This window comes from Hyperolius riggenbachi, chromosome 4 (genome assembly GCF_040937935.1).
Source record: "Hyperolius riggenbachi isolate aHypRig1 chromosome 4, aHypRig1.pri, whole genome shotgun sequence".
Taxonomy (NCBI): Eukaryota; Metazoa; Chordata; class Amphibia; order Anura; family Hyperoliidae; genus Hyperolius; species Hyperolius riggenbachi.
In genome coordinates this window covers 176,255,247-176,279,838 of record NC_090649.1, presented here as the reverse complement: position 1 = coordinate 176,279,838, position 24,592 = coordinate 176,255,247, and the positions used below count along the sequence as shown (strand labels likewise).

The 24,592-nt window shown below is 43.4% G+C and overlaps 1 protein-coding gene across 17 annotated transcripts in view; it reads left to right on the top strand.

Moving 5' to 3' along the window:
• The window catches only part of TNIK (TRAF2 and NCK interacting kinase), a 458,011-nt gene that overhangs the window by 246,835 nt on the left and 186,584 nt on the right, over window positions 1-24,592 (top strand). For all 17 annotated transcript variants that reach the window (XM_068281022.1, XM_068281018.1, XM_068281020.1 and 14 more), the window contains 2 exons: window positions 11,051-11,141; window positions 15,643-15,773. In XM_068281022.1, the coding sequence (XP_068137123.1) occupies window positions 11,051-11,141; window positions 15,643-15,773 (222 nt within the window). The remainder of the gene's footprint in view (window positions 1-11,050; window positions 11,142-15,642; window positions 15,774-24,592) is intronic.

Sequence of the window (24,592 nt, the reverse complement as noted above, 5' to 3'; positions counted from 1 at the left end):
ATGTTCACACACCTCTCCTTGCAAGGGTTATAAAACAAGTGTGGCCATCAATATCTTCACACAAAAACCCTCGCTCTGGAGGATGGAGTGCTGTATCAGAAGGAAGGTTGGTAGTTGGAGGCACACCACAGCTCTGGGCCTCCTGCTGTCTTATAGTTACCTCTTGGTCATAATGAGAGAAAGTGGGTGTAGGGGCTCGTTCCCATAGTACTGTATGCATTTTAACTGACATGTTGTGGTCTGTTAAAATGGACATAAAACAAATAACACATTATTGCCTTGATTGGGATAAGAGATCCGCTGTCTAGAAAAAAATGTTGTGCGGGACTTTTCTGCAGTAGAACACAAGAGACATAAGACATAAGCAGAACTAAGAAATATTAAAAGACCCATAGAAGAGCCTCACAGAATTTAACCTTCGTGTCAATTATCTGCTGTCTAGTGCTTTCAAATGCAAGAAACCAGACACAATAATGTGTCTTTGAACTGGAAGTGGATAAGGAACCAATATCCAGTTTCAGGGCAATTTCTAGGCTAAATTTCACCCAGGGTGAGGGTGTAAAAATTGCCCCCCCCCCCCCCCCACGTGGAGCCAGGTATAGGTGCTCGCAGTATAGGTTAGCCAAGTCCAGTTGCACCCAGTATAGGTAGCCAGCTATAGGTCCCCCCAGTATAGGTGGCCAGGCATAGGCACCCCCAATATAGGTAGCCAGTATAATTTCCCCCAGTATAGGTTAGCCAGGTAGATGCCTCCAGTATAGTTGCCCCCAGTATAGGTTAGATAGTCAGGTGCACCTGGTATAGGTTAGCTAGGGGGGTGCCTCCAATATAGGTAGCCAGGTATAGATGCCCCTGTTAGAGGTTAGATAGGTAGGTGCCTCCAATATAGGTAGCCAGTATAGTTGCCCTCAGTATAGGTTAGATAGGTAGGTGCCCCCAGTATAGGGTTGATAGGCAGGTGCCTGTAGTATAGATTAGATAGGTAGGTGCCCCCAGTATAGACTAGATAGGTAGGAGCCCCCAGTATAGGTTAGATAGGTAGGTGCCCCCACTATAGGTTAGATAGGTAGGTTCCCCCAGTATAGGATAGATAGGTAGGTGCCCTCAGTATAGATTAGATAGTTGCCCACCAGTATAGGCTAGATTGGTAGGAGTCCCCAGTATAGGTTTGATAGGTGGGTACCCCCCATAATGGAGGGGGGAGCAACGGCCTCACTGGCATTCAATCAGCCGCGGGGAGGGCATCCGTCTTCTCAGTCTCCACCGGGGGCTGCCCTCCATGCTCCCCCCTCTATGCAGAGTAAGCGCAGTGAAGCCTAGAGCAACTCACCTCCCTATGTTCCAATTTCCGCTCACTTGCCGCTGGTCTCCTGCTCTGCATAGCCGTGTATACACACACTACTTCCTGCTAAACAGGAAGTAGAGTGTGTACACGGCTATGCAGAGCAGGAGACCAGCGGCAAGTGAGCGGCAAATGGAACACAGGGAGGTGAGTTGCTCTAGGTTTCACTGCGCTTACTCTGCATAGAGGGGGGAGCACAGAGGGCAGCCCCAGTGGAGAGAAAGGGAGAAGTCGGGGCGCCCTCCCCGCGGCTGATTGAATCCCAGTGAGGCCTCTGCTCCCCCGTCCATCACAGCGCCTCCCTCCCTCACAGCTCTCAGGATGGCTGCACGCATTGCACGCTCCTGAAAACTGGGCTGTCCAGTTTCAATGAGAGTTCTGAGTCAAATATTACTGACTGGCAATAGACTTGTAGATGTAAGGCAATTTGGAGGGTTTTCTATCTGTATAGTTAGTACAGGTTTTGAAACCTAAAAAGCAATGCAAGGATTTTTAATGAATGATAAAAAAAAAATCAGATGCAAAGTGTTGATGGGGAATCTTCTTCAAACAAGATAAAGTTGAACTCTTTATTATGTTTGAGAGGGATACCCACTAAGGGCCCATTCACACTAGGACAATTAGCGGGTGATTCTAACCCTATGGCAGTGACCTCACTGCCGCGATTGCCGCCGATCGGGGGCATTTCGCGATTAACGGCAATTGCAAAGCGTGTTGCCTGCAGCATTTTCTTTCTATTTTGGAGCAATCGCGATACATTGCTTATAAAAGAGCTAATCGTGGTAAAATCACCTGCGCAAAATGGTAGAGCGAAGTGCTATGGTTTTGCCACTTTCAGGTGTGAATGAGCCCTAAGGGCTGGTTCACACTATGAGAGATTTTCTAAGCACTTTGTGCTTTTAAAAGCTCTTACTAATGTAATGCTGTGTGTGTGTTCTCACTGGAGTGATGTGATTTTGTAAAAATCCCCAATAACATTGCATTAGCAAGAGCTTTTTAAATCACTAGAGCTTAAAAAGCTTTTGTAGTGTGAACCAGCCCTAATTGCTATGTGTAATGTGCCCAAGTCCGCTGGCTGAGTCAAACCTTTTAATAATGAACATGTTTACATGAGGCATTACCCAGTGAAGATAAGCTAACATGGAGCAGCTAATTATAGTGCTAAAAGATTTGGGCGCGGGTATCTTTTCAATGTTAAATATCGGTTTTGTAATTTTTCGTTCAACTTTGCACAAATTTAGGCGTCGTTACGAAATATCAAAATTTTATCTACAACGATAAAGTACGATTGATAAATAGAGTTTTGTGAAACTAAATCTAAACTTTCATTGTCTGATATTGAGTATGTTTATTACAATATTTCACGAATATATCTATATGTGGATTATATCCATATATGTGACATTACAATAAAAAAAAATGTGTAATGCTGTAATTACGTTAATAGGTCATTATATGTAATGATTTATATAAGATATGTGTTATTACGATATTACCTTTTCTATGTGTAAAAGGGTGTTTATGCAGAAGAAGTGGTTAGGGTTAGGCACCACCAGGGGGATGGTTAGGGTTAGGCAGGGGAATGGTTAGGGTTAGGTACCACCAGGGGGGTGGTTAAGGTTAGGCACCACCAGAGGGATGGTTAGGCACCACCAGGGGGATGGTTAGGGTTAGGCACCACCAGGGGGGTGGTTAAGGTTATGCACCACCAGGGGGTGGTTAGGGTTAGGCACCACAGGGGAGTTTTAGGGTTAGGCACCACCGGGGGGGTCTAGGGGTTAGGGAAAGGTACAGGGAGGGTTCTGTGTCAGAGTAGGGTTAGGTATAGTTAGGGTTAGGCACCACCAAGGGAGCGTTCTGTGTGAGAGTAGGGTTGGGTTAAGCTGTATTGTTGAATTACATTATGATATTTAACGTTATATTTTCGTTTTCAACTCCATTCTTCTTTGAAACGGTAATAATAATAATCGTAATTAACGATTTTACATTACAAATACCATAATTTATCGATTATTCTAAATTACCAATATTTTTTTTTTTTTTTTGCCAATAACTCGTGCCCAAATTTGACCGCAACTTTTTTTAAAATGTACTGTATGTAAACATACCAGTACCTTGTAAAAGGGCCAGCTACTGTTAAAATGCTGAAAGCATCTTCACACACCAAAAGACAGTCCTAGCCTGAAACGTGTTCCTAACTTCAACCTTTTCACTGACAAAATCATTAAAGTATAAGGCCTCTTGCACACTGCATGCATTTCAGATTCCGATTCCGCTTTTTAATCTGTTTTTACATCCGATTCCGATTCAGATTTTTAATCTTAACTGCATGCTGCGTTTTTTGATCCGTTTTTCTGTTGAATGTATTCAAGGAAAATCGGAAACGGAATCGGAATCGGAAACGGAATCGGAAAACGGATTTGCAGTGTGCAGGGAGCCTAACTCTGTTCTGCAGTGCCACACCTGATTCATCTGTCCCAGTAATGGTTGCTTTTCTAGACCAAGATAGTGTTAAAAATAAATAGGACATGGGTCATGTTTTCCAAAAATAACAATATTCTTGTTATTGTTTTTTTTTTTTTTTATACACAGTCTGTTCCCTTAAACTAGTAATTTAGATACTGTGGTGATTACGGCCTAATTGCCTTACAACGTGGAGGTTTGCTGATGATTATAAAATCATTTCAGGTATCTCTTCCCCAGCCAGATAGATTGCCATCTCTGCGTGGGGTTAACCACAGTCTATGATAAAGGAAAAACAAATGCAGGTAGTGTAATCTGCCAGCAAGGTGCATTTTGTAATTTAGATTCCAAAACCACTGTGATTAAAAGTTTTAATCAAAAAGTAACAAACATTTCATTAGTAGGTAAAACATTAATGAGTTTGGAAAAAAGAAAACCTCCAGCTAGATTTGCGACAGTGACGTGTTAATCTTTTCTAACAAGGCTTTCACACTGAACTTTTATTTATTATTGAGTGATGAATAATGATAGACAAGTGCAAAAAGGTGGTGGGGAGCACCAATGTAAAAGAGACTTAAGCTCAACACACACCATACAATCTTGGTTGTAAAGATCTACCAAATATATGTAGTATAAGGGCCAACACATTGAAAATACCTTGAATGATTGATTGGATAAGCTCTTATACTACATGAAAGTGGTAAGATTGAACAACCAAGATTGTATGGTGTGTGTTGAGCCTTAGGCAACCACTGTAGATGCAGGTGAGGAGATTAGACCTGTCCTCACTCAGGAATAAGATGTCGCTCTCTGTAGATCAGAAAGAAGGGGGTAGCTCACCCCTCCACCAGAGGTGGACACAGTATCGTAGTAAGAGAAAAGAGCCGCCAGCAGGATAACAATTTATAAAAACTCTAAAAAGTTGCTGGGAGGCAGTGGTGGACTTACCTCCGGAAAGCAGACATGAAAGACTGTCTGAATTTATACAAACACATTTATTATAGGTACCCCAAAGGATGCAACGCGTTTCACAGTGCTTCATCAGGCAATAAAGTGGGGGACAAACAGAAATCCGCCAAGAGCACGTGTAGGCACTACATGTGCTCTTGGCGAATTTCTGTTTGCCCCACACTTTATTGCCTGATGAAGCGGGCTATGCCTGTGAAACGCATTGCATCCTTTGGGGTACCTATAATAAACGTGTTTGTATAAATTCAGAAAGTCTTTGTTGTCTGCTTTCCGGAGGTAAGTCCACCACTTCCTCCCAGCAACTTTTTAAAATTTTAATAAATTTTTATCCTGCTGGCGCCTCTGTTCTCTTACTTTATTCATATAAAAGTGAGATGGGTTGGCTGCTGCCCTATCTCTTTTATATGAATCAAGAGCTATTAATAACTTTTAGTGGTGCTGACCCATTTGTCTTTAATGATAGGCCAGTGAAGTGATGCCTCTGCTTGTCGATGCCTTCAGATTGTAGCCATGCTGTAGCACATTGTCAGTCTGCAGGCAGAATTCAAAGAAAGAGGTGCAGGTGCCCCCTGCTTGCAAACCGGTTCCATTCCTGGAGTTTGTTAGTTACAATAGTTTGTAAGCTGAGTCCTGTGTTAAACATGGTGAACCATGGATAAATTATTTACTTTTGAACAGCTCTGGATTTGGACAGGTTTATAGCATAAACTATATTTTTTGGTTGTTTTCAATGTGGTTTTTAAAGTAGACCTGTAAGGAAAAAAAGAGCCTCTGGAGGGTACTTACCTCGGGAGGGGGGAGCCTCTGGATCCTAATGAGGCTTCCCCCATCTCCCTCCATCAGTCCAATAGAGTGCTGACTACCCCAAACACAGAGGCACAATAATGTTTACATTGCCTACCTTGCACAGGCGCAGTAGTGGCTCTTCACTCGGACTCTGGTAGAAATACTCAAAGCCCAATCAGGTCCGCTCTACTGTACAGATGGCTCCTGCCTGTGCAGCAGAATGGACCCGATCAGGCTTTGGGTGTTTCCGCCTGAGTGGAGAGACATGACTATGCCTGCGCAAGGCTCCCGTCAAATGGATCTTCAGTGGTCTCAGTGCTAGATCCCCCCTGCTGAAGAGGAAGGGGGAAACCTCTTTAGGATCTAGAGGCTTCTAGATGTATATGTTGTACAACTTTGTTTTTTTATCTCTGAAAACATGTACTTAAGTCATTTGTAAGTTGGGGACTGTCTGTATTGCTGTTTTCAGTGATAGTCCTGCCATGTCTATGGCATGCTAGGCTGTATTTAGGAAACATTGACTTTATCTTTATTGAGGGTTTCTTGAGGGTTTCCAAAGAACTGGCGTTACAATTGTGAATGGCATGCGACACAGTGTTTTATGCATGTTTAGGCACATCACCTCCCATTCTAAAGAAAATTCCTTTGCAGAAATATATGTGCTGAAACATATAGCTATTGCACAATATACTAATGCATGCTGCTGCAAATCAGAAAATATCTGTGGGAAATCATCTAAAAACTACTAGAAATCCGAGATAAGAAATACAGGTGAAACTCGAAAATTTAGACTATTGTGCAAAAGTTAATTTATTTCAGTGATTCATCTTACAAGATGAAACTAATATATAAAGTAGACTCATTACATGCAAAGCAAGATATTTCAAGCCTTGTTATCATTTTGATGATCATGGCTTACAGCTTATGAGAACCCTAAAATCAAAATCTCAGACCATTAGAATATAGTGAAAATGTTCAATATTGTAGGCTCAAAGTGCCAGACTCTAATCAGCTAATTTGCAAAGGATTCCTATTTCATGTATTAGGTTCACCTTTTAAAGAGAACCTGTAACAAAAAATGTTCCCCTGGGGGGTACTCCCCTCGGGAGGGGGAAGCCTCAGGGTCCCAGTGAGGCTTCCCCCTCCCCTGTAGCTGCAGGCAATCCAGCGCTGGCTCCCCCGATGTGTCCCGGAATCCTCCCTCGACAAGCGCTGATAAGCGCTGATTTATTTACCTTTCCTGGCTCTTGCGCATGCGTCGTAGACTGACTTGCACCTGCGCAGTAGAGTGGCACGACAGCGATCGGCTATTTCCGCCTATCTCCGAGCAGAGAGCCTATACTGCGCCTACGCTGGAGCCGGGAAGGTAAATATTTACATCCCCGCTGTTCGGGGAGCTTTATCGCCACCGCCGTGGGGCCGAGGAGGACGGGGGGGAAGCCTCAATAGGATCTGGAGGCTTCCCCCACCCGAGGTGAGTACCCCCCAGGGGAGATTTTTTTCGTTACGGTTTTCTTTAAAGTGTATTTATGCGGGTTTGAAAACCTTGTTATGATTACTGTTGTTCTGTCTCTGGATAATAATTCACAGTTTCAGCTGTAGGCCAAGAGGGTAGTTGGATTTGCCTAAATGTCCAATGACCCCATGATGTCTATGGTTGCATTTTCCCTGTTGTTGTTCTCCGCAGATGTGAGCATTCATAGCCATGAGGAGTAGTCAGCAGTATTCCTGCAATTACTTGTAGTTACATACAGGCACTCGCAGTGAGACTGAGTTTTGACCCAAAATACTCATTTATTGGGAGACTAGTATTTATACTCGGGTCAGGTAAATGTGGGGCATTCTTTGTAACTCGTAGCAGAGGGTATTAATTGGCCTAAAGAGATGTAAAGAGTTACATTTATGTTTTGCATCAAAAATAGAGATGAGCTTCAATCCTGAATTTTTATTAAAATTTCTAATGACTTGATACAGAGCCAATACATCCCAGGAGCTACTGGGTAATAAACCATCTACTTGTTAATAAGCCAGCAGCCACTGGGAATTGTTGTGGAAATTTACATAGGACGGTTAAAATTTAAACCCCTCTCTAGGATAGGAAAAACAAAATATTTTTGGTGATGGTAAATAGTAAATATGCTTTCAAATCTGTCATATGTACCTGCTGAATCCAGGGGGTGGGGTGTTTCTTGACTATACAAAACTGCCACCACTATTTGCTTTGTAGCACTCTCTAAACCAAACCTGAAATGAAAATAAACCGATAAACAATTGCCTATATATAGTCCTACTTCTAAGTAGGACTATCCTAGAATCCCACAGCCTTATTTTGTGTTTAAAAGCACAAAAAATAAGTTAACTGTTTTTATTGCCTTGGCTGAATGACCTCATATAATTTTAATGTTTTACAGCGCCCATCTTGAACCGTTCACATTTTATCTATTCGCTGCACTCATTGTTTTTCTGATGTGTTTAATGGCTTGTAATTGGTTATCAATAAGCTATTACACTATAGTCTGACTGAAGAGAATTCCTGTTTTCCTTTTAAGAATATTTTTACTACTGCATATAAATAAACGATTTTAAAAAAACATCATATAGTTGTGTTCATAAGTTTACACACCTAACTAATTTTGTAAAATGTGTACTATTTAAGAAAAAAAGAGTCATTCTGCAAAACACTTCTCTTTTATTTTTAATAGGATTCAAATTAAACTATGATACATCTCAAAATAACATAACCATTAAAGAAAACATAACAACTAAGAAAATGCTGAGATGATCCCTGTCCAAGGATTTGAATACCCTTAGTTCTTATTACCGTGTATAACCTATTTTAGCACCAATGACGGCTTATAGTCTTTTGGGATAGTTCTGTATATTCTCGGATGGAAAAGCTTCCCATTCTTCTTAGCAAAAAGTCTCCAGTTCCTGTAAATTCTTGGACTTTCTTTATATCTTTTTCCTTTTTCATAAAGTAGAACAACCTTCTCTTTCAGGTCCAGGTGAAAGTTATTTTGTTGAAGTGTGCAGCTGACTGTCAAGAGCACAGAATCTAACAGACTTTTATACACAGGCTACTGTTATTACAAGCACACAAGTCACAGGTGTAGAAAATTGGCCTTAACCACTTCGGTACCAGCAGCCTTTGGCCCCTTAAGGACCAGAGGCTGCTGGTACAGTAAAACGCTGCTTCCAGACGAATCGCCGCAATAATCCACCGGTCCCCGCTGCAGGCTGCTCTGTCTGCAGTCTCTATGACCGCAGAGCGCTGTGCGCCGGTCAGGAGCCGCTTTCATTGGCTCCTGATGCTGTCACTCCATGTAAGCCAATGGGATTGGCTTACAGTGATGACAGGGCCAGGAGCCAATAAAACAGCTCCTGACCGGCTCACAGTGCTCTGCCGTAATAAAGACGGCAGGGCGAGCAAATTGCACCGGGGTTAAAGAGACAAGATGGCGGTAATGGCGGGGACGCCGCGGTTAATGGAACGTTGAATCTACGTCCAGTCAGGGCCGTAGCGCCACCTGCTGGACGTAGATTTAGCCTACTTCGTTCCGGAAGAAGTTAATATCCTGTATGTCAATTTGTATGTATATTATCAGTGCAAAACTTCAACAGAATGTAAACCTTTGATTCAGGCCAGGGTCACACTTGCCAAGATTCGCAGGTGTTTTCAGCAGTGCAAAACACACATAATGCTTACCAATGCATAGTCACAGTGCACTGGGAGCAGTGTGTGATTTTTTTTTTTGGCAGTAGGGAAAAAAATACACTGTTGCTTTTTATTGCACAACGCATGCGATTACCCTTTACCACTAGAGGTGGCCACACACCATACAATTTTTTTAAATATCTGTTCAATTCAAGAATTACAATCAATATTTGTGACTGAATGTAAGATTTCAAAAATATGACCAATGTACCACACACACGTTCAATTTTTCCCCAATTAGGATAAAAATGATTGGAAACGCTAAGAAAATTGCTAGGGTGTGTATATTAATAAATTGACAATCTAACACACACCATAAAATCTTTAGAAAAATTGAAGAAAATTTTTTAGCTTTCCGGATGAATAAAAATCGGAAAAAAGGGAAATCCGATCAGATTTTTTCAGTTGAATGGAAAAAAAAAAGCTTTCATTTATTTTTCGGGAGATCCGATCATATTTATGGAATTGCTGTAAAATCAGATCATTTTATTGTACCGTGTGTGGCCACCTTAACTTTGAATGAAAAGGAACATATTGGGCATGGTCATTCATATTCTAAAATAAAAACAGGCCAATATTTCACAATATTTCATATTCTGCCATGACCTTTAAACTTATGAGCACAACTGTATGTTTCCTTAAAGGATACCCAAGTCGTCAATAAATAGTGTTCTTTTACTTACCTGGGGCTTTATCTAGCCTCTGTTGTTTTGTAGGTCCCTCACTGGTCCTCTCCCTTGATCCTCTTCATTGATCTGCTGTGTGGCCCGGTAAAGGCTGCAACTTGGCCAAGACACGCACTATTGCACTGACCTGACTTCCTTGATTGCGCCCCCATGTACAGGAGCTTTCTGTGCATGAGTAGTTCATTAAGACTTGTAACTCTGCATGCGCAGTATCCTCCCTCCAACGGGAGCGTGCTCAAGGGAGCGTACTGCACATGCCCAGTAAGTGAATTACTTGGTTAAGTAGGGGACTTTGCCGGTCCGCAAAGCCAATCAAGGAAAAGGACAAGGAGGGACCTACAAGACTACGGAGGCTAGAAGAAGGTAAGTAAAAGAACACTCTTTGGGCTCTATTCTTAAAACATTTGAGTCGGAAAAAATAGTGGAGGTCTTGCCAGCTGCGATGCAAGTGCGAAGATCTCCCACTGAAGGCTGGCGGTAAACTGTCGGAAGGCATGCGGAAACACTTAAGCCGGCAGAGTCCCTCCAGGCGCTGCTCTCTCTGGGAGGTCTGTTCACTTGTATGTAATCCGCAGGCTTCTCGCTAAATCAGAGGAAGCGGTATTTCCCGTCCACATACCGCTTACTCTAATCTTTATGAATGGCCATTTTGTTACTTTTTTCTAGATAAATCTAAAAAAACACTGCAGAAGGTGGAAATTTCTCGCTCTGCTGGGGGATTGTAGATTTTCATGCGGGAACAGCTTTTATGAATGCCCACTTTGCTAAATGGTCGGGAAAGTCTGCTGTTTTGAGCGGAAAACTTGCGGTAAGGTTTTATGAATAGAGCCCTTTATCTACGACTCAGGTATCCTCTATGGTATGGAGCTGTGGAGGTTGTCACTATGTCTTTAGATGTTTGCCAAATTATTTTATAGGAAAATGTAGTTAGGAATTCTGGTCTGAGCCCTTTGAACATTTATAGAGACTTACAATTTACAGTTTTCCTTTGGTATTAAAAAGTTGAAGTGACTAATATACGGTGCTTAAATTTATTATTTTGCCTTGAGAAAGACATTGCAATCTACTTTTCCTCATCAATCTCTCCAGGGCCTGAGTCATCTACACCAGCACAAGGTGATTCATCGAGACATTAAGGGGCAGAATGTGCTGCTGACAGAAAATGCGGAAGTTAAATTAGGTGAGTGAGGATATGAATCTGAAGAGGAACAAATATTGTTAACCTGTTAGAGAGGTAAAATCAGAAAAACACTTGTATGCTATAATGAACCATCTGCGATAGTACTACAGCTCACATTGTTCCATATCAGCTGGGGACTTTAATGTAATTTAAGACAATATTACGGTATGTCCTCTACAACCAACCATGAATCTGCAGTGAATGAGATGGAACACGCAGTATGCTGTCTGTATTTGTGCATAGATTTCAGTTTAGCGATGTTTTTGGGTATAACACAAAAGAAGTCATTAAAATATGAAAGATTATGTTTAAAATGAGCCTTTAGGCTTATTTCATTTATTTTTATATGTCTAGGTCTCATCCAGGTATGTTTAAATACACGTTATCACATGTAGGTCATTTATGAACCTTGGGTGTAACTGCAGCCAAAATGTGTTATTTTGGATTTTGTACAGAGATAGGAATGGGTAGAAAACCCTTTTTTACTGCATTGTGTCCTCTCATTTCAGAGGATTTCCCTTATGAGTCTATAATGGGGACAGGAAATAAGGGGAGAGTTCTCACCGGGTACACTGAGGGCAGTAAAAACAGATTCTCACTATTTAAATGCTGTTCTTGTTTCTGTATTCTTCCTTCTTGGACAGATTTCACTTTCCTTTCCTCAGTGAAACCTCCCCTGGACCAGCAAGTGAGATAAAATCTTCTCAGCTGGAATAATAACCACTGTACCCTATCCAACACAAAAATAAATATTTGTGCTGGAATTATTAACCCTGTTTAAATAGTGCATATGCAAGCACATACTGTGTACACTGGAATATATATCAATTTGGAAGAGGAAACCAGCTATAATCTTACCTGAGAAAATCATAAACCAAGGTGGCCGTTAATGACTGCTGCATTGTTTTTCCACCATTATACAGCAGCTGCAAACACCAGTTTTCTCAGCACATTGGTACCACCTATCACTGTGGTCTTCTTCACCACAGGCCATCATATGACCACACCAAGGCTAGATGGGCTTGTACAGGGGCAACAGTTGAGTGAAGGCTGGAGGTCTTATGGCTAAGCAGTTGCTACAGTATATCATACATATATCATACACTTCATGCATGCTTCGTATGCATGCTCTGTGTGTGAAAGTCAGAAAGAATGACCTAAATATAAATCGATATATGATTTACTGAGTACAATGAGAGCAAAAAAATCCTGTTTATATTCAGGCATGTTTGGTTGTAGCAAAGGTACCCTAAAGACTGTATTTTTAAAATGCTGTAAAACAGATTGTGTGCCTTGTGTCTTTCACGTTTATGTGTTAAAGCCTCCCATTTCTAAATGCTTATGAGAGCAAATTTGCATTAACTAGCAATGCACAAACTTTTGTGTACTGCATGTCTGTACTTATCTAATCTCCCCCCCCCCCCTCCTCATGGCCATTGACACAGATGCCTCCTTCCTGTCAGTTTTGAGGTGCATATACACCTGTGATTGATGTCACCCATCTGGCATCCCCTTGGGTGACATTGCTGGGCAGGTCAGTACAGACGCGTATCACCAATGTAGCTGACGACACGTACTGTAGCTATGGTGGGGGTGGGTGGAGGTATCTTCAAACAAGTTGACTGCCTTTAGTATATCTGGCAGGTGAATCACTTGGTGTCAGTGGTCGGGGGCTGCCATACACACGTTTGATTGATGACTGGGCAATCATTATTTGCTGCCTCAACCAACATTAGTCAAGCGTGTGTACCAACCTTTAGAGCAGTAAAGCTATGTGACTATGTTTACCTGGTCCCCATGCCTTGCATCTTCTCTCCTTTATGCAGCCACACACTCTGTGCTGCATACATGGCTCCTGATGTTACATGATCAGCTGTGTATGCAGCACAGAGCAAGTGACTTCTGGGAGAAAGAGGAGACTAGAGGCATCAGGATCAGGTAAACCTAGTTACATAACTCTACTGCGCTAATGTTCTGTAAGGTGGATGCATAGAGGAGCAGGGCCTCCCCCACTATTGGCCAAACCAGGTTATGATCACCCAGATGAGGTAACCAAGAAGAAGCTGGGAGAGGGCAGTAGCCAGTCTTTCCATATCTGCATAGATCACCTGACTAAAGCCTTGTACACATGCTATGGCCGACCTCCTCCTCCTGCTGGTGAGAGATTGACTGTGGCCAAATACATTTAACTATTCCCAGACTCTACCCAGTGCTTTTATAAAATGGTTAAATAAAAGCACTAAAGTGGTTTCTTATTACAGAGGTATACATGCTTGTTGTAAACACACTGAAAAGGGTGTGGGAAGGGTTAATGGTTTATTACACACTGAGCAGAAAGGAACAGGGCATTAAGATGAAATTGTTGAGCTGTAGCTGCAGTGCTGGCCACAAAGTTTTAATCATTTAGCAGCACAGAAAGAAGGTGAGTTGGGTCAGGTGATTAGGTCTGTGCTGGGGAAGGAACTCCCAATCCCTTGTCAGCATGGAAGTACAGGACCCAGGCAGCCAGGTACTTTTATTACATTTATTGCAAAAGAACAATTCTGAGATCCACAAAACTAGGGCCTTAATGTAAGCAGCTACAAAATGCATGGGCCAGTCTATAGTTAAGCAGCAGCAAGTGAAGTGAAAGCTCAGTCTGCTTATAATATTTTTCTAGTGCTTTCCTGCCAAGGAAATCAGTGTGCTGTACACTAAAATGATGCTGTCCCGTGGTCTTAGTAAAATAAGATAGACTTGTTTCTGATTTATTATTTTTGTTTTTTTAGTATTGTTCTGCATTGGGCCTCCTGGACAGACTGTGGAAGACTGTAGCTTTGGTTAAGATAATTGTTAATATATGTGCCTGTAGTATTATCAGTTTCATATAGTGGCAGGTGATGCCCATTTTTGCTCCTTAGTAATGACTGAAAGCTTGTGAAAGCTACCTGATATTCTCTGGCCATCTTTGATGAGCCAGATATGTAGTTTTAGGATTGGATTTGCGGGATTTTCTGAATTACTGCTGTTTTCCTCCAATTATTAATCAACTCTTGAACCTCCATTGCCTTCCCCGCCCGTTCTATAAAAATGAGTCATTCGTGTATGGTTCTATAAAGATCTTTTGCTCCGAATGTCTTCCAGCAGTAGGATCATACTTGAAATCCTGACTGCGATTAGAGGTGTGCATTTAGCTTTATATTATAAATAAAGACTGCAGAAATGTCAATTTATTAGCAGGTACTACTAAAAACTTGAACATCTGTTCAATCCCCTTGAGCAATATTAGCAGTACATCTTTATCTCTCTCCTCAATGTGGAAAAAAAATCAAAAAGCATACATTGTGTGAAGGTTGCTTTAGGCTGCTTGCACACCAAGACGTTACAGGCGCACGTTAGTGCGCCTGTAACGCTCCCCCAACGCACAGCAATGTAACACAAGTGGGCTGTTCACACAGCCCACGTTGCGTTACATGTAACGCTGCACGTTCTGTGCAAAGTGCAGCATGCTACGGCGTTGGAGCGGCTATAGCCGCGTTAGACTGTTTGCACATGCGCAGTGGGGGGCGGAGGAGGCGGGGAGAGCCAGCTACAGTAGCCGCGCACATGGCTACTTAATATTCACTGCACTGGCGGGCGCTGATTGGCCGGCGGGACCACGTGATGCGGAGTGTCTCGCTCCGCATCACGTGGTCCCGCTGGCCAATCAGCGCCACTCTGGGAGATATTATGGGCATCGAGCAGCCTAACGCGGCTCACTCTACCGTCGGCTTTTGCAGCACCATACGTTGTGTTAGGTGCACGTTATGCGACCTTAACGTGCCACCTAACACAACGTCTTGGTGTGCAAGAAGCCTTAATCTCTCTCACCAGAGAGAGGAAATGGGTGGAGTCAGGTGATCTGCTGTGTGCTGGAAAAGCATGTCCCTTTTTTCCTGGCAGCAAGGACCTACATAATCCAGCCAGCCAGGTACTTTTCAATGCATTTACTGCAAGAAGTACAGCTGTGCAATGTACAAACACTGCTAATTAATTCAGATTTGCTGTCCAATGCATAAAAAAGGGAGACTTAGAGCTCCCAGTATTTTACAGGTTTAAAAGCACATTTATATGTGTACTAAATCTTCTGTGATGTATTTTGATACATTGTAAATAATGGAATTTAGCCCTCTGTGTACTTGAATTGTAGTAAGGTTGTGTAAAAATCCAACAGTAAAATGAACTTGAGTTCACCTTCGACATTTATTCAAATCCATATTGAAACTAAATTAAGAACAAAAAAAGTGTTTTGTGCACATGATTGAACACTTGAAGCGAACACGGTGCTGCCTCATGCAGCCGTTCGCACGCAACACTTTGATGGCAGAATTAGTTTAGATTATCTCTTTGTGATTTCATTACTGTGTTTTATCAAGCTGGTTTTAAGGTACAGAATAAATTGCCAATTTTTTTATCTCCTTATTTATTTCTTTTCCACAAAGAACATAGAAAGTGTTGAGATCCTTTTTGTTCTTTACTGCAGTGGACTTTGGTGTAAGTGCGCAGCTGGACAGGACAGTGGGACGGAGAAACACGTTTATTGGCACCCCCTATTGGATGGCTCCGGAAGTCATTGCCTGTGATGAGAATCCAGATGCAACGTATGATTTTAAGGTGGGTTTTTCATTCGAAATAGGCACATCTATCTTGATCTGGCTTTCTATTGATCGATCTTTGAAAATAATGTATGGTGTAGACAGGGGCAATGGGGTTTATTCAGCAAACTTTTCCGGTGCCATTTATGCCTCTTAACTCCTCTTTAATGGAATTTGCTGATTTCATTTATCTCCAAATTCAAAAAGATTTAATGGAAAGTTTTGCATTAGTTTAGCACCTTATTATACGTATAACTTGATATATAGCAGAGTGAAATTAACATTATTTGAGATACTGTGTGATTCATCAAACCTTAACAACCACTGTTAAACTGTTTAAGCTCCATACACACGCTAGAAGAAACCTGGCCTAGAGAGCCAATAACGACTCCCCTGCCAAAAGTCCAGCATGTGTACAGCATCCACTGATCCCCCTTGGTTGCTCAGCCAGCAATTTCCCTGGCAGATTGATTTGGCAGTGCTAGAGGGCATTGTTCTCTCCACTCACCCCAGACCATGCCACCCCCCCCCTCCCTAAAACACACACACACACACACACACACACACACACACACACACACACACACACACACACACACACACACTTGCTTACAGCTGCTTTTGTGCTGCTTTTGTTATGTTAGATACATTTACTTGAAGCTTAAAACCATTTATGTAGGGGGGCGTGGCTAGCGGCCGTTCAAGATGGACGCATCCTAACTGAGCTCCGCACACCCCGACTGCATCAGAGCATAGCTAGCGACATCTAAGCCATCACATACCCCTCTTCCAAGACAATTCCCGGTCAGCAACTTTCTGGAGACTGATGGGTGGCAGAAAAGGCAGCCAGACGGAGGGATCCAGCACAACCTCCTCTCAGCAACCCCGCACGCGCCGCTCCAAGATGGCGGCGGGCACGAGCCAGAGGGAAGAAACAGACCGCCCGGACAGTGACTCGGAGGGAGGGAGTCAGTCCACCATCCACAGCACCCCGCAGGCTCGGAAGCAGAAGCGAGACCCCGCGTGCAAAACCCCGGCAAGCCTCTCAGCCCGAGACCAGGCGCTCCTGGACAACTTCAAGGTAATCCTGCAGAGAGAGCTGGAGGAGGCCACTGGTAAACTGGCTGCTCGCCTCTCTAAGGAAATTAATGACCTGGGGGCTAGGACCAATGAACTCGAGCGGCGAATGGATAATGCCGATATCGTACTAGACGACCATGAAAAAGATTTAGAGGCAGTCCAGCTCCGCATGGAGGACTTTGAGAACAGGGCCCGCAGAGGCAATTTGCGAGTGCGTGGCCTCCCTGAAAGTATAGACGACCTCACCTCCACAGTAACGGCTCTCTTTCAAGAGCTGGTCCCTGTCATACCGATAGACCGGCTAGAATTTGATAGGATACACAGAGCTCTGGGCCCCATAAAACCACAAGGCCCCCCCAGGGATATAATCATGAAATTTACCTTCTACAAGACCAAAGAAGCTATATTACGGGCCGCCAGAGACAAATCAGACCTGGTTTTCCAAGGGCATCCCTATCAGATCTTCACTGATATAGCATCAGCTACCATCCAAAGGCGCCGTGAAATGAAGCCATATATCAAAGTTCTTCAAGCCCACAGCATCAAATATAGATGGGGCTTCCCCTTTAAGTTACTCTTCTCTTATAATAATCGGGACTATGCATTTACTAACCCCGAAGATGCACAGAAAAAGCTGGAACGTCTAAAGCTGGCTTTGCCTGCTTCCACATCTTGCCACAGCCCGGGGCCATCTAACTCACCACCCTCATGGGAAAAAAACAAATCGCAACGCCAGTCTAGGCTCCGCGACAAAGAGAAGCCCCCGCCAGCCACATCCTCAGATCCAGGCTGAAGGCCTGTCTCAAGATCACTTGTTTTCCTCAATTCCAGGCTCAACTTCATAGCCGGAATTCATTATCGAGACACTGTGATGATGAGACCTTTTCAAAGCGCCTTAGTGTTATAGCCACTGTTCAAGTTTGATTTTACTTTTATAAGTTGGACGCGACCTCGCTTTTTGGGGCCATATTTTCTGCAGGTCACTTTTATATATGTTTCCTCCTCTCAGGTTGGACTAAGCTATAAATCGGATGAGCAGAGGCCTGGACTTCTCTACCCACGATCTTTCAGGTTTAATAGTAATATCAGGCCGGGGCCAAATAGACCGTGTGTTTCATAAGTTATATGTGTTTGGTGTTAACTATTGAATGTGGCTGTTACTAGCTATAGGTGTCGTTACCCTTGTTTTATTTAGTTATATCTCCAGTTAAAAGTCACTCCATGCAGTCGGGGTGGGCTCACCCCCTCCTAGCAAGCGAGTAATGCTTATCGCTTGCAACGTGATTCTGGTCCCGGCGCGCACGCGCCGAGGCCGATACACGCTAAAAATTTTGGCCCCCTCCCCCTCTGACATTCTGAGGTGGAGCGGGCCAGTTCATTTGTTCTTTTTATTCCTGTCAGTTCTTTTTTTATTTTTATTTTCCTTTCCCTTTTCTTGCCCTCTCCTCCTGTGTCTCCCCTGCCCCCTACCCCCAACCTGCCACAGCCTATCTATTGTTCTGCAACATCAGCTCTTCCCCCCAGCGCAATCATGACAGCTCCAACTCTAAAAATAATTTCGCATAATGTGCAAGGGTTCAACTCTCCTCAAAAAAGGGGTAAAGCTTTTCACTACTATAAAACCTCACATGCCGATATAGCATGTCTCCAAGAAACCAGATTCTCTAGAACAAGCTGCCCCTCCTATATGAATCGCCACTTCCCATTGTCCTATCATGCTTGCGCTGCGGAGAAGGTTCGTGGTGTCACTATCGCTTTCAGACGTGGCCTTCCCTTCAAGTGCGAGCACACCCTCGCAGACCCAACTGGGAGATACTTGCTCTTGAAGGGTACGCTATTTGACAATAAGTTAACTATTGTTTCTTACTACGCCCCAAACAGATTCCAGGAACGGTTTTTGTCCCACCTTCTACAGGTTATAGAAAAACATAGCGAGGGCATGCTCATATTATGTGGTGATACAAACACGGTACTGGATGTAAAGATGGATAAGGCATATAGCTCCGGCTCTACAGCAGCTCCCCTTCCTATTTCACCCTCTCAATCTAACACTGTTGCCCGCCTTTTTGCGGACAGACACCTGCTGGATGTCTGGCGAGAATTAAACCCGGTCACTCTAGACTACACCTTCTATTCAAACCCTCATGGGAGCTTCTGTAGAATCGACCATTTTTTCATCCACGCCTCCTACCTCTCAAATGTAACCTCAGCCAAAATAAAGGCGGTCACATGGTCGGACCACGATCCCGTGCAAATACAGCTTTCTTCCATGGTGCCTAGGGGGAGGGATTATAGATGGAGGTTGAATGACTCTCTCCTCACTAACCCTGACATCTCCTTAAAAATACATTCCTTCCTTACTGATTACCTGGACCTCAATACAGAGTCAGTAGATTCGGTAATAACCCTTTGGTAAGCCCTGAAGGTCACCATCAGAGGCAATATTATTAGCCTAGCCACCCATCTTAAAAAGCGCAAATCCCAAGACATTTTAGACTTAACTAATAAGCTAGAGGCGGCAGAGAAAGATTGGAAGGACAACCCCTCCTCCAATCATAAGATAGCTAGAGATGGACTGAGACTGAAATTGGATTCTTTATTAAGCGAAGAAGTGGAGAAGCAACTTAGGTGGCAAAAGAACACATATTATAGATGGGCTAATAAGCCACATACTTTATTAGCTAACAAACTAAAAAAGCGCAGATACAAGCCGCCTACCCTTAGGGTCAAAGGCCCCAATGGTCTTGCTACGGTCAATCCCTGTAAAATAGTCGATCTATTCCAGAATTTCCTCCAAAATCTATACAAATCGGCGGACAAGATAGATAACTCCCGGCTTGAGTCTTTTTTTCTCCTCAGTCCATCTCCCTAAACCCCCAACTACTGCCATTGAAAACCTTAACGCTGATATATCTTTAGAAGAAGTCCTGCAGGCCATAAAAACGCTTAAAAGTGCTAAATCACCAGGCCCTGATGGGTACTCCCCCTTATTCTATAAAAAATTCGCTCCACTAATTGCCCCCCTACTGACTAAAATGTTTAACGACTACAAAAAAGGTAACCTCCCAGGAACCAGCTCTCTCCAGGCCAATATAGCTATGCTCCCTAAAACGGAGTCTGAACCCATCGAGATTAAGGACTTCCGTCCAATCTCGTTACTTAACGTGGATATTAAGCTCCTGAGCAAGGTCCTAGCAACCCGTATTAATTGCTTCCTTCCCCAAATAATATACAAGGACCAAGTGGGGTTTGTCCCAGGTCGACAGGCGTCTGACGCGGTATACCGAGCAATTCAGGTAATTGAGAGCTTGAGAGACAGGAAAATCCCAGGTGTCTGTCTAAGTATAGACATATATAAAGCTTTTGATACTATCTCCTGGGATTACCTGTACTTCTTGCTCCAACGCTGGGGCTTCGGCGCCCCCTTTCAGGCTTGGCTCCGGGCCCTATACTCAAAGCCCACAGCTCAAGTATATTACGCAGGATTCTCCTCACCCGGCTTCTCAATAAACAGGGGAACCCGGCAAGGGTGTCCCCTTTCACCCATATTGTTCATTCTGGCCATGGAGCCCCTAGCGCAGATAATACGTAGTACAGACAAGGTACAAGGTTTTGAATTAGCAGGGTCTCAGCACAAATTAAACCTCTTTGCTGACGACCTTTTGCTTTTTCTCTCCAGCCCCAGGTCCTCTATCCCCGCCCTATTGGCCATCATGGACGAATTTGCACGGGTTTCGGGCCTGACCATCAACCCTCATAAATCCCTTTTAATGAATATCACTTTGGAGTTGGGGGAGTGGGACTTGCTGAGCAAAGAGGTCCCATTCCAGCTATCTACTAGTAAGCTACCATATCTAGGAATAACCTTAACTCCGGACTATAACTCACTATTTCAGGCGAACTATTATACTCTGGCCAGGCAAGTTTCGCAATACATCACCCAATGGTCCTCTATGCAGTTATCGTGGCTTGGCCGTGTCAACTCTGTAAAAATGACTTTATTGCCTAAAATACTGTATTTATTTAGGTTACTCCCGGTATGGATCCCCCCCCATTTCTTGAGACTCTTACAATCTAGGATTAATAAATTTATATGGGGGACCTCCAGGCCAAGAGTACCAAGAGCTACTTTATATGTTCCCAAGCACTCTGGAGGGCTGGGGTTCCCGAACTTACGGGCCTACTACCAGGCAGCACAAATTACCCCTCTGGTGAGCTTATATAGAGGCCCTGAAATGCCTCAATGGTCCCTCTTCGATATAGTAGCAGTAGCCCCACAATCAGTCCAATGCCCTATCTGGCTTCCTCCCAAAATGAGGCCACCTCTTATGAGCAAAGTCCTTAGACACTGTCTCCGAGTTTGGGATACCTTTAAGTATTCCAAGAAACTCCTATCTCCCACCCTTCCACTACTCCCCATCGTGGACAACCCACTATTCCCCCCAGCACTGGAAAGCCCAGCTTCCTTCACGTGGTGGGTGTCGAAGCAACTACTTCTAGTTCACCATTTAACTAAAGATGCAAAGATAGTTAGTTGGAACTATTTACAAGAAAAATATCAGATCCCAGGGTCAGAGTACTTCAGGTATCTTCAATTGAGGCACTGGGTCCAGTCATTACTTGCAAATGCCCCAGATGCAGACCTCCCACTCTCAATATTCGAGTCAGCCTGCCTACGTAACCCAGGGGGTAGAGGCCTGATTGGCAGACTATACCCTTTTCTCGTAGACCCTGGCCCATCCTTTAAGCATCCTTATATTATAAAATGGGAACTAGACTTACGGGGGACAAGACCGAATGAGGAATGGGCCAGGGCCTGGAGAAACACATTCCATATTTCAATCAATCTAGGCCTAGTCGAGTCATCTCTGAAAGTTATGATGAGGTGGTACTGGGTCCCCTCAAGACTGGCCCACCTGGGAGGTAATAGCTCGTGCTTTAGAGGCTGCCAGTCCCCGGGGGACCTCCTCCACACCTTTTGGACTTGCTCCATGCTCTCTCGCTTTTGGTCCAAAGTCTATAGGCTGCTGCAAACGGTCTTCCATAAGCAAATCCACAGGGACCCGTAGTCAGCGTTACTCCATTTTCCTATTGACCTTCTCACCAAATCCCAAGGGACCCTAGCCTTCTTTATATTTGTAGCAGCCAAGCAAACCATTGCCAGGGCGTGGAAGAAGCAACTTGTCCCTTTCGAGGAGGTGAAATCCAGAGTCTCTAATTTTATGATCCAGGAACAATTAGCAGGAATCCTTCTTGACAAAAGGGACAAGGTTGACAAAATTTGGGATCCCTGGAAAACTTACCTTACCATCACTGGTCACAACTAACCCCTCTTCAGGTAATCTACTATAACAAGACAACTGTCTCTAGGGCTGTGGCGGGCCACCACTCCCCCCCATCCCCCCTCCCCCCCTTGAAGGCTATCCCTTCTTTCCTTCTCTCTCTCTTCTCTCTCTTTATGTTCGTCCTAACTATATCTGGATCCTCCTTAAGAGGAACCGAGGTTAGATATATAGAAGGTAAGAGCCACTGTCCTTTAGAAGGCATGCTGGCCACTCTGGGCTAGCAGGTCCGGCGAGTTGCAACGGGAGCCTGATCTCTCCCAGTTTTTTCCAGCAGGCAGCCCATCTTGATTCCAGAACTTTATGCTGTATGTGACATGTGCATAAAAAGTTGTTATATAAGAATCATTATGTGCTGCTAATAGGGACATGTTACTCCCTTGTATGTTATAAGCTGTTTTTCTTTGAAAACTTCAATAAAACTATTTGAAAGAAAACCATTTATGTAAATTAAAAAATGAAACAAAAAGCAGCGTGGTCCCTCTCCCTTACAGAATCTTACACCTGTCAGTAGTGGGTGCATAGCCCCAAAACGGAGAAGTGACATAAGTTTTCAGAGCTCTGATCTCCACTGATAAGTAGAGGGCTTTTTGGGTGAATTCCCATGGAGGAGGGGGATTATATGGTGTAATTAAATGGCCTCTCCTTCACTTTTATTTTTTATTTCTTGAAGTCTGAAATTTTTTTTTTATTTCCTGAAGTCTTCTGCAGTGCGTTACATACTATATATAGTATACATATATAGTCTTGTCACTAACTGTCCCTAAGAGGAGCACACAATCTAATCCCTACCTTAGCCATATGTTTATTGTAGTCTAGGGCCAATTTATGGGGAAGTCGATTAACTTATCTGTTGAGATGTGTAAGGAAACCAAAGTGCCCGGAGGAAACCCACACAGACTCTGATTCGTATTGTGGACCCAGTGCTGCAAGGCGTGAGTGCTATCCACTACGACACCATGCTGCCCACAAAAAAGTGCTTGGGAGCTGCAGCCACTAGGGACATGCTCAGTATGCAGTAACCGTGTTAGGGAGTCTTGCCCAGATACTCCTTACTGAATAGGTATTGACTTACTCAATAGGAGGAGACGACATATATTTGTTAATCATCCTTAAAAGGAATCCGAAGTGCGAGACCTGTGGCAGCTTCCATATTTATTTCCTTTCAAAATATAACCTGAAGCGTAAATTAAAGAGAAAAACAGATACCTAAGGAGGGGGAGGCTCTGGGTCCTATAGAGCCTATAGAGCCTTCCTGTTTCTCCCAGGTTAATACAAGTTTTTATTTCTACTATTTGATTACTGTGGATGTTGGATCTCCAAGCTCAGTACTGCTGCTGCTCCCATTCTGGATATTGCTATTACCAATTGTATTTATCATTTAAGATAATCATTTAACAAAAGGGAATAAAGAGGAGGAATGTTCTATGTCCTAATAAGAAACATTTAAGAAGTGGTATTGAAGTTTAGAGCAATGAAGTTTAATCCTATTATAGGCTTAATTCCCTATTAGTCTCTTGAGATGGTTATTTTATATTAAGTCTTACTGTGTTTCTGCCGTTTGTATTGAAAGCCCCACGCAAGAAATAGTGACACATAAGTGCATACACATTGTCTGTGTGTAAATCATGGTAATGTCATCTTAGCATTGTTCTTGTAAAACTCAAATAAGAAAAAAATGTATGCAGTTCTAAATATTTTCTATGCCATAACTATACTGTAACGATCGGTGTAACACAGAGAGGGTCTGATTATTGGTGATCTGCAGTATCACCGAGAATACAGAATATACCCGATTATTGATGATCTGCAGTATCACCGATAATCAGATATATTACTAACCTCTGGACACCTGAGTGATATGAGTGTTTGGTGCAACAGTAATACTTTGAGAACAATATCTGGAGGACCGGTACAAAGGCATTAAGGAATACTGCACTAGAGAATGAGTACCTTTCAGCAGCCTGAGAATCTCCCGCAGGGAGGAGTCAGACTGGGAGAGGAAAGGACCAGAGCGGGAGTGACACCAATTGGGGGATGTCACTGACTGATCTGTGAACTATCTCTTAACTGGGGAGATAGTTCTCAAGGTCGGGCAAGCCAGGTCGGCAACATACGGACATACAAAGTACAAAGACAGGAGGCTGATTCGGTAATCCTAAGGCACGCAGGGTTTGGCAACAGAGTATCAGATATAGCGAAGTACCGAATCAGTGAACAGAAGAGTGGTCAGGAAAGCAGTAAGTCATAACAGATAATAAACAATGCCTAGTCTTGGGTGTGAGCTCCGTGATCATCAACACCCTGGAACTAGTCTGAAGTATAACAGAATGGTAACACAAGTCCCTAATCTTGGGTGTGAGGTCCGTGATCATCAACACCCTGGAACTAGTCTGACATATAACAGAATGGTAAC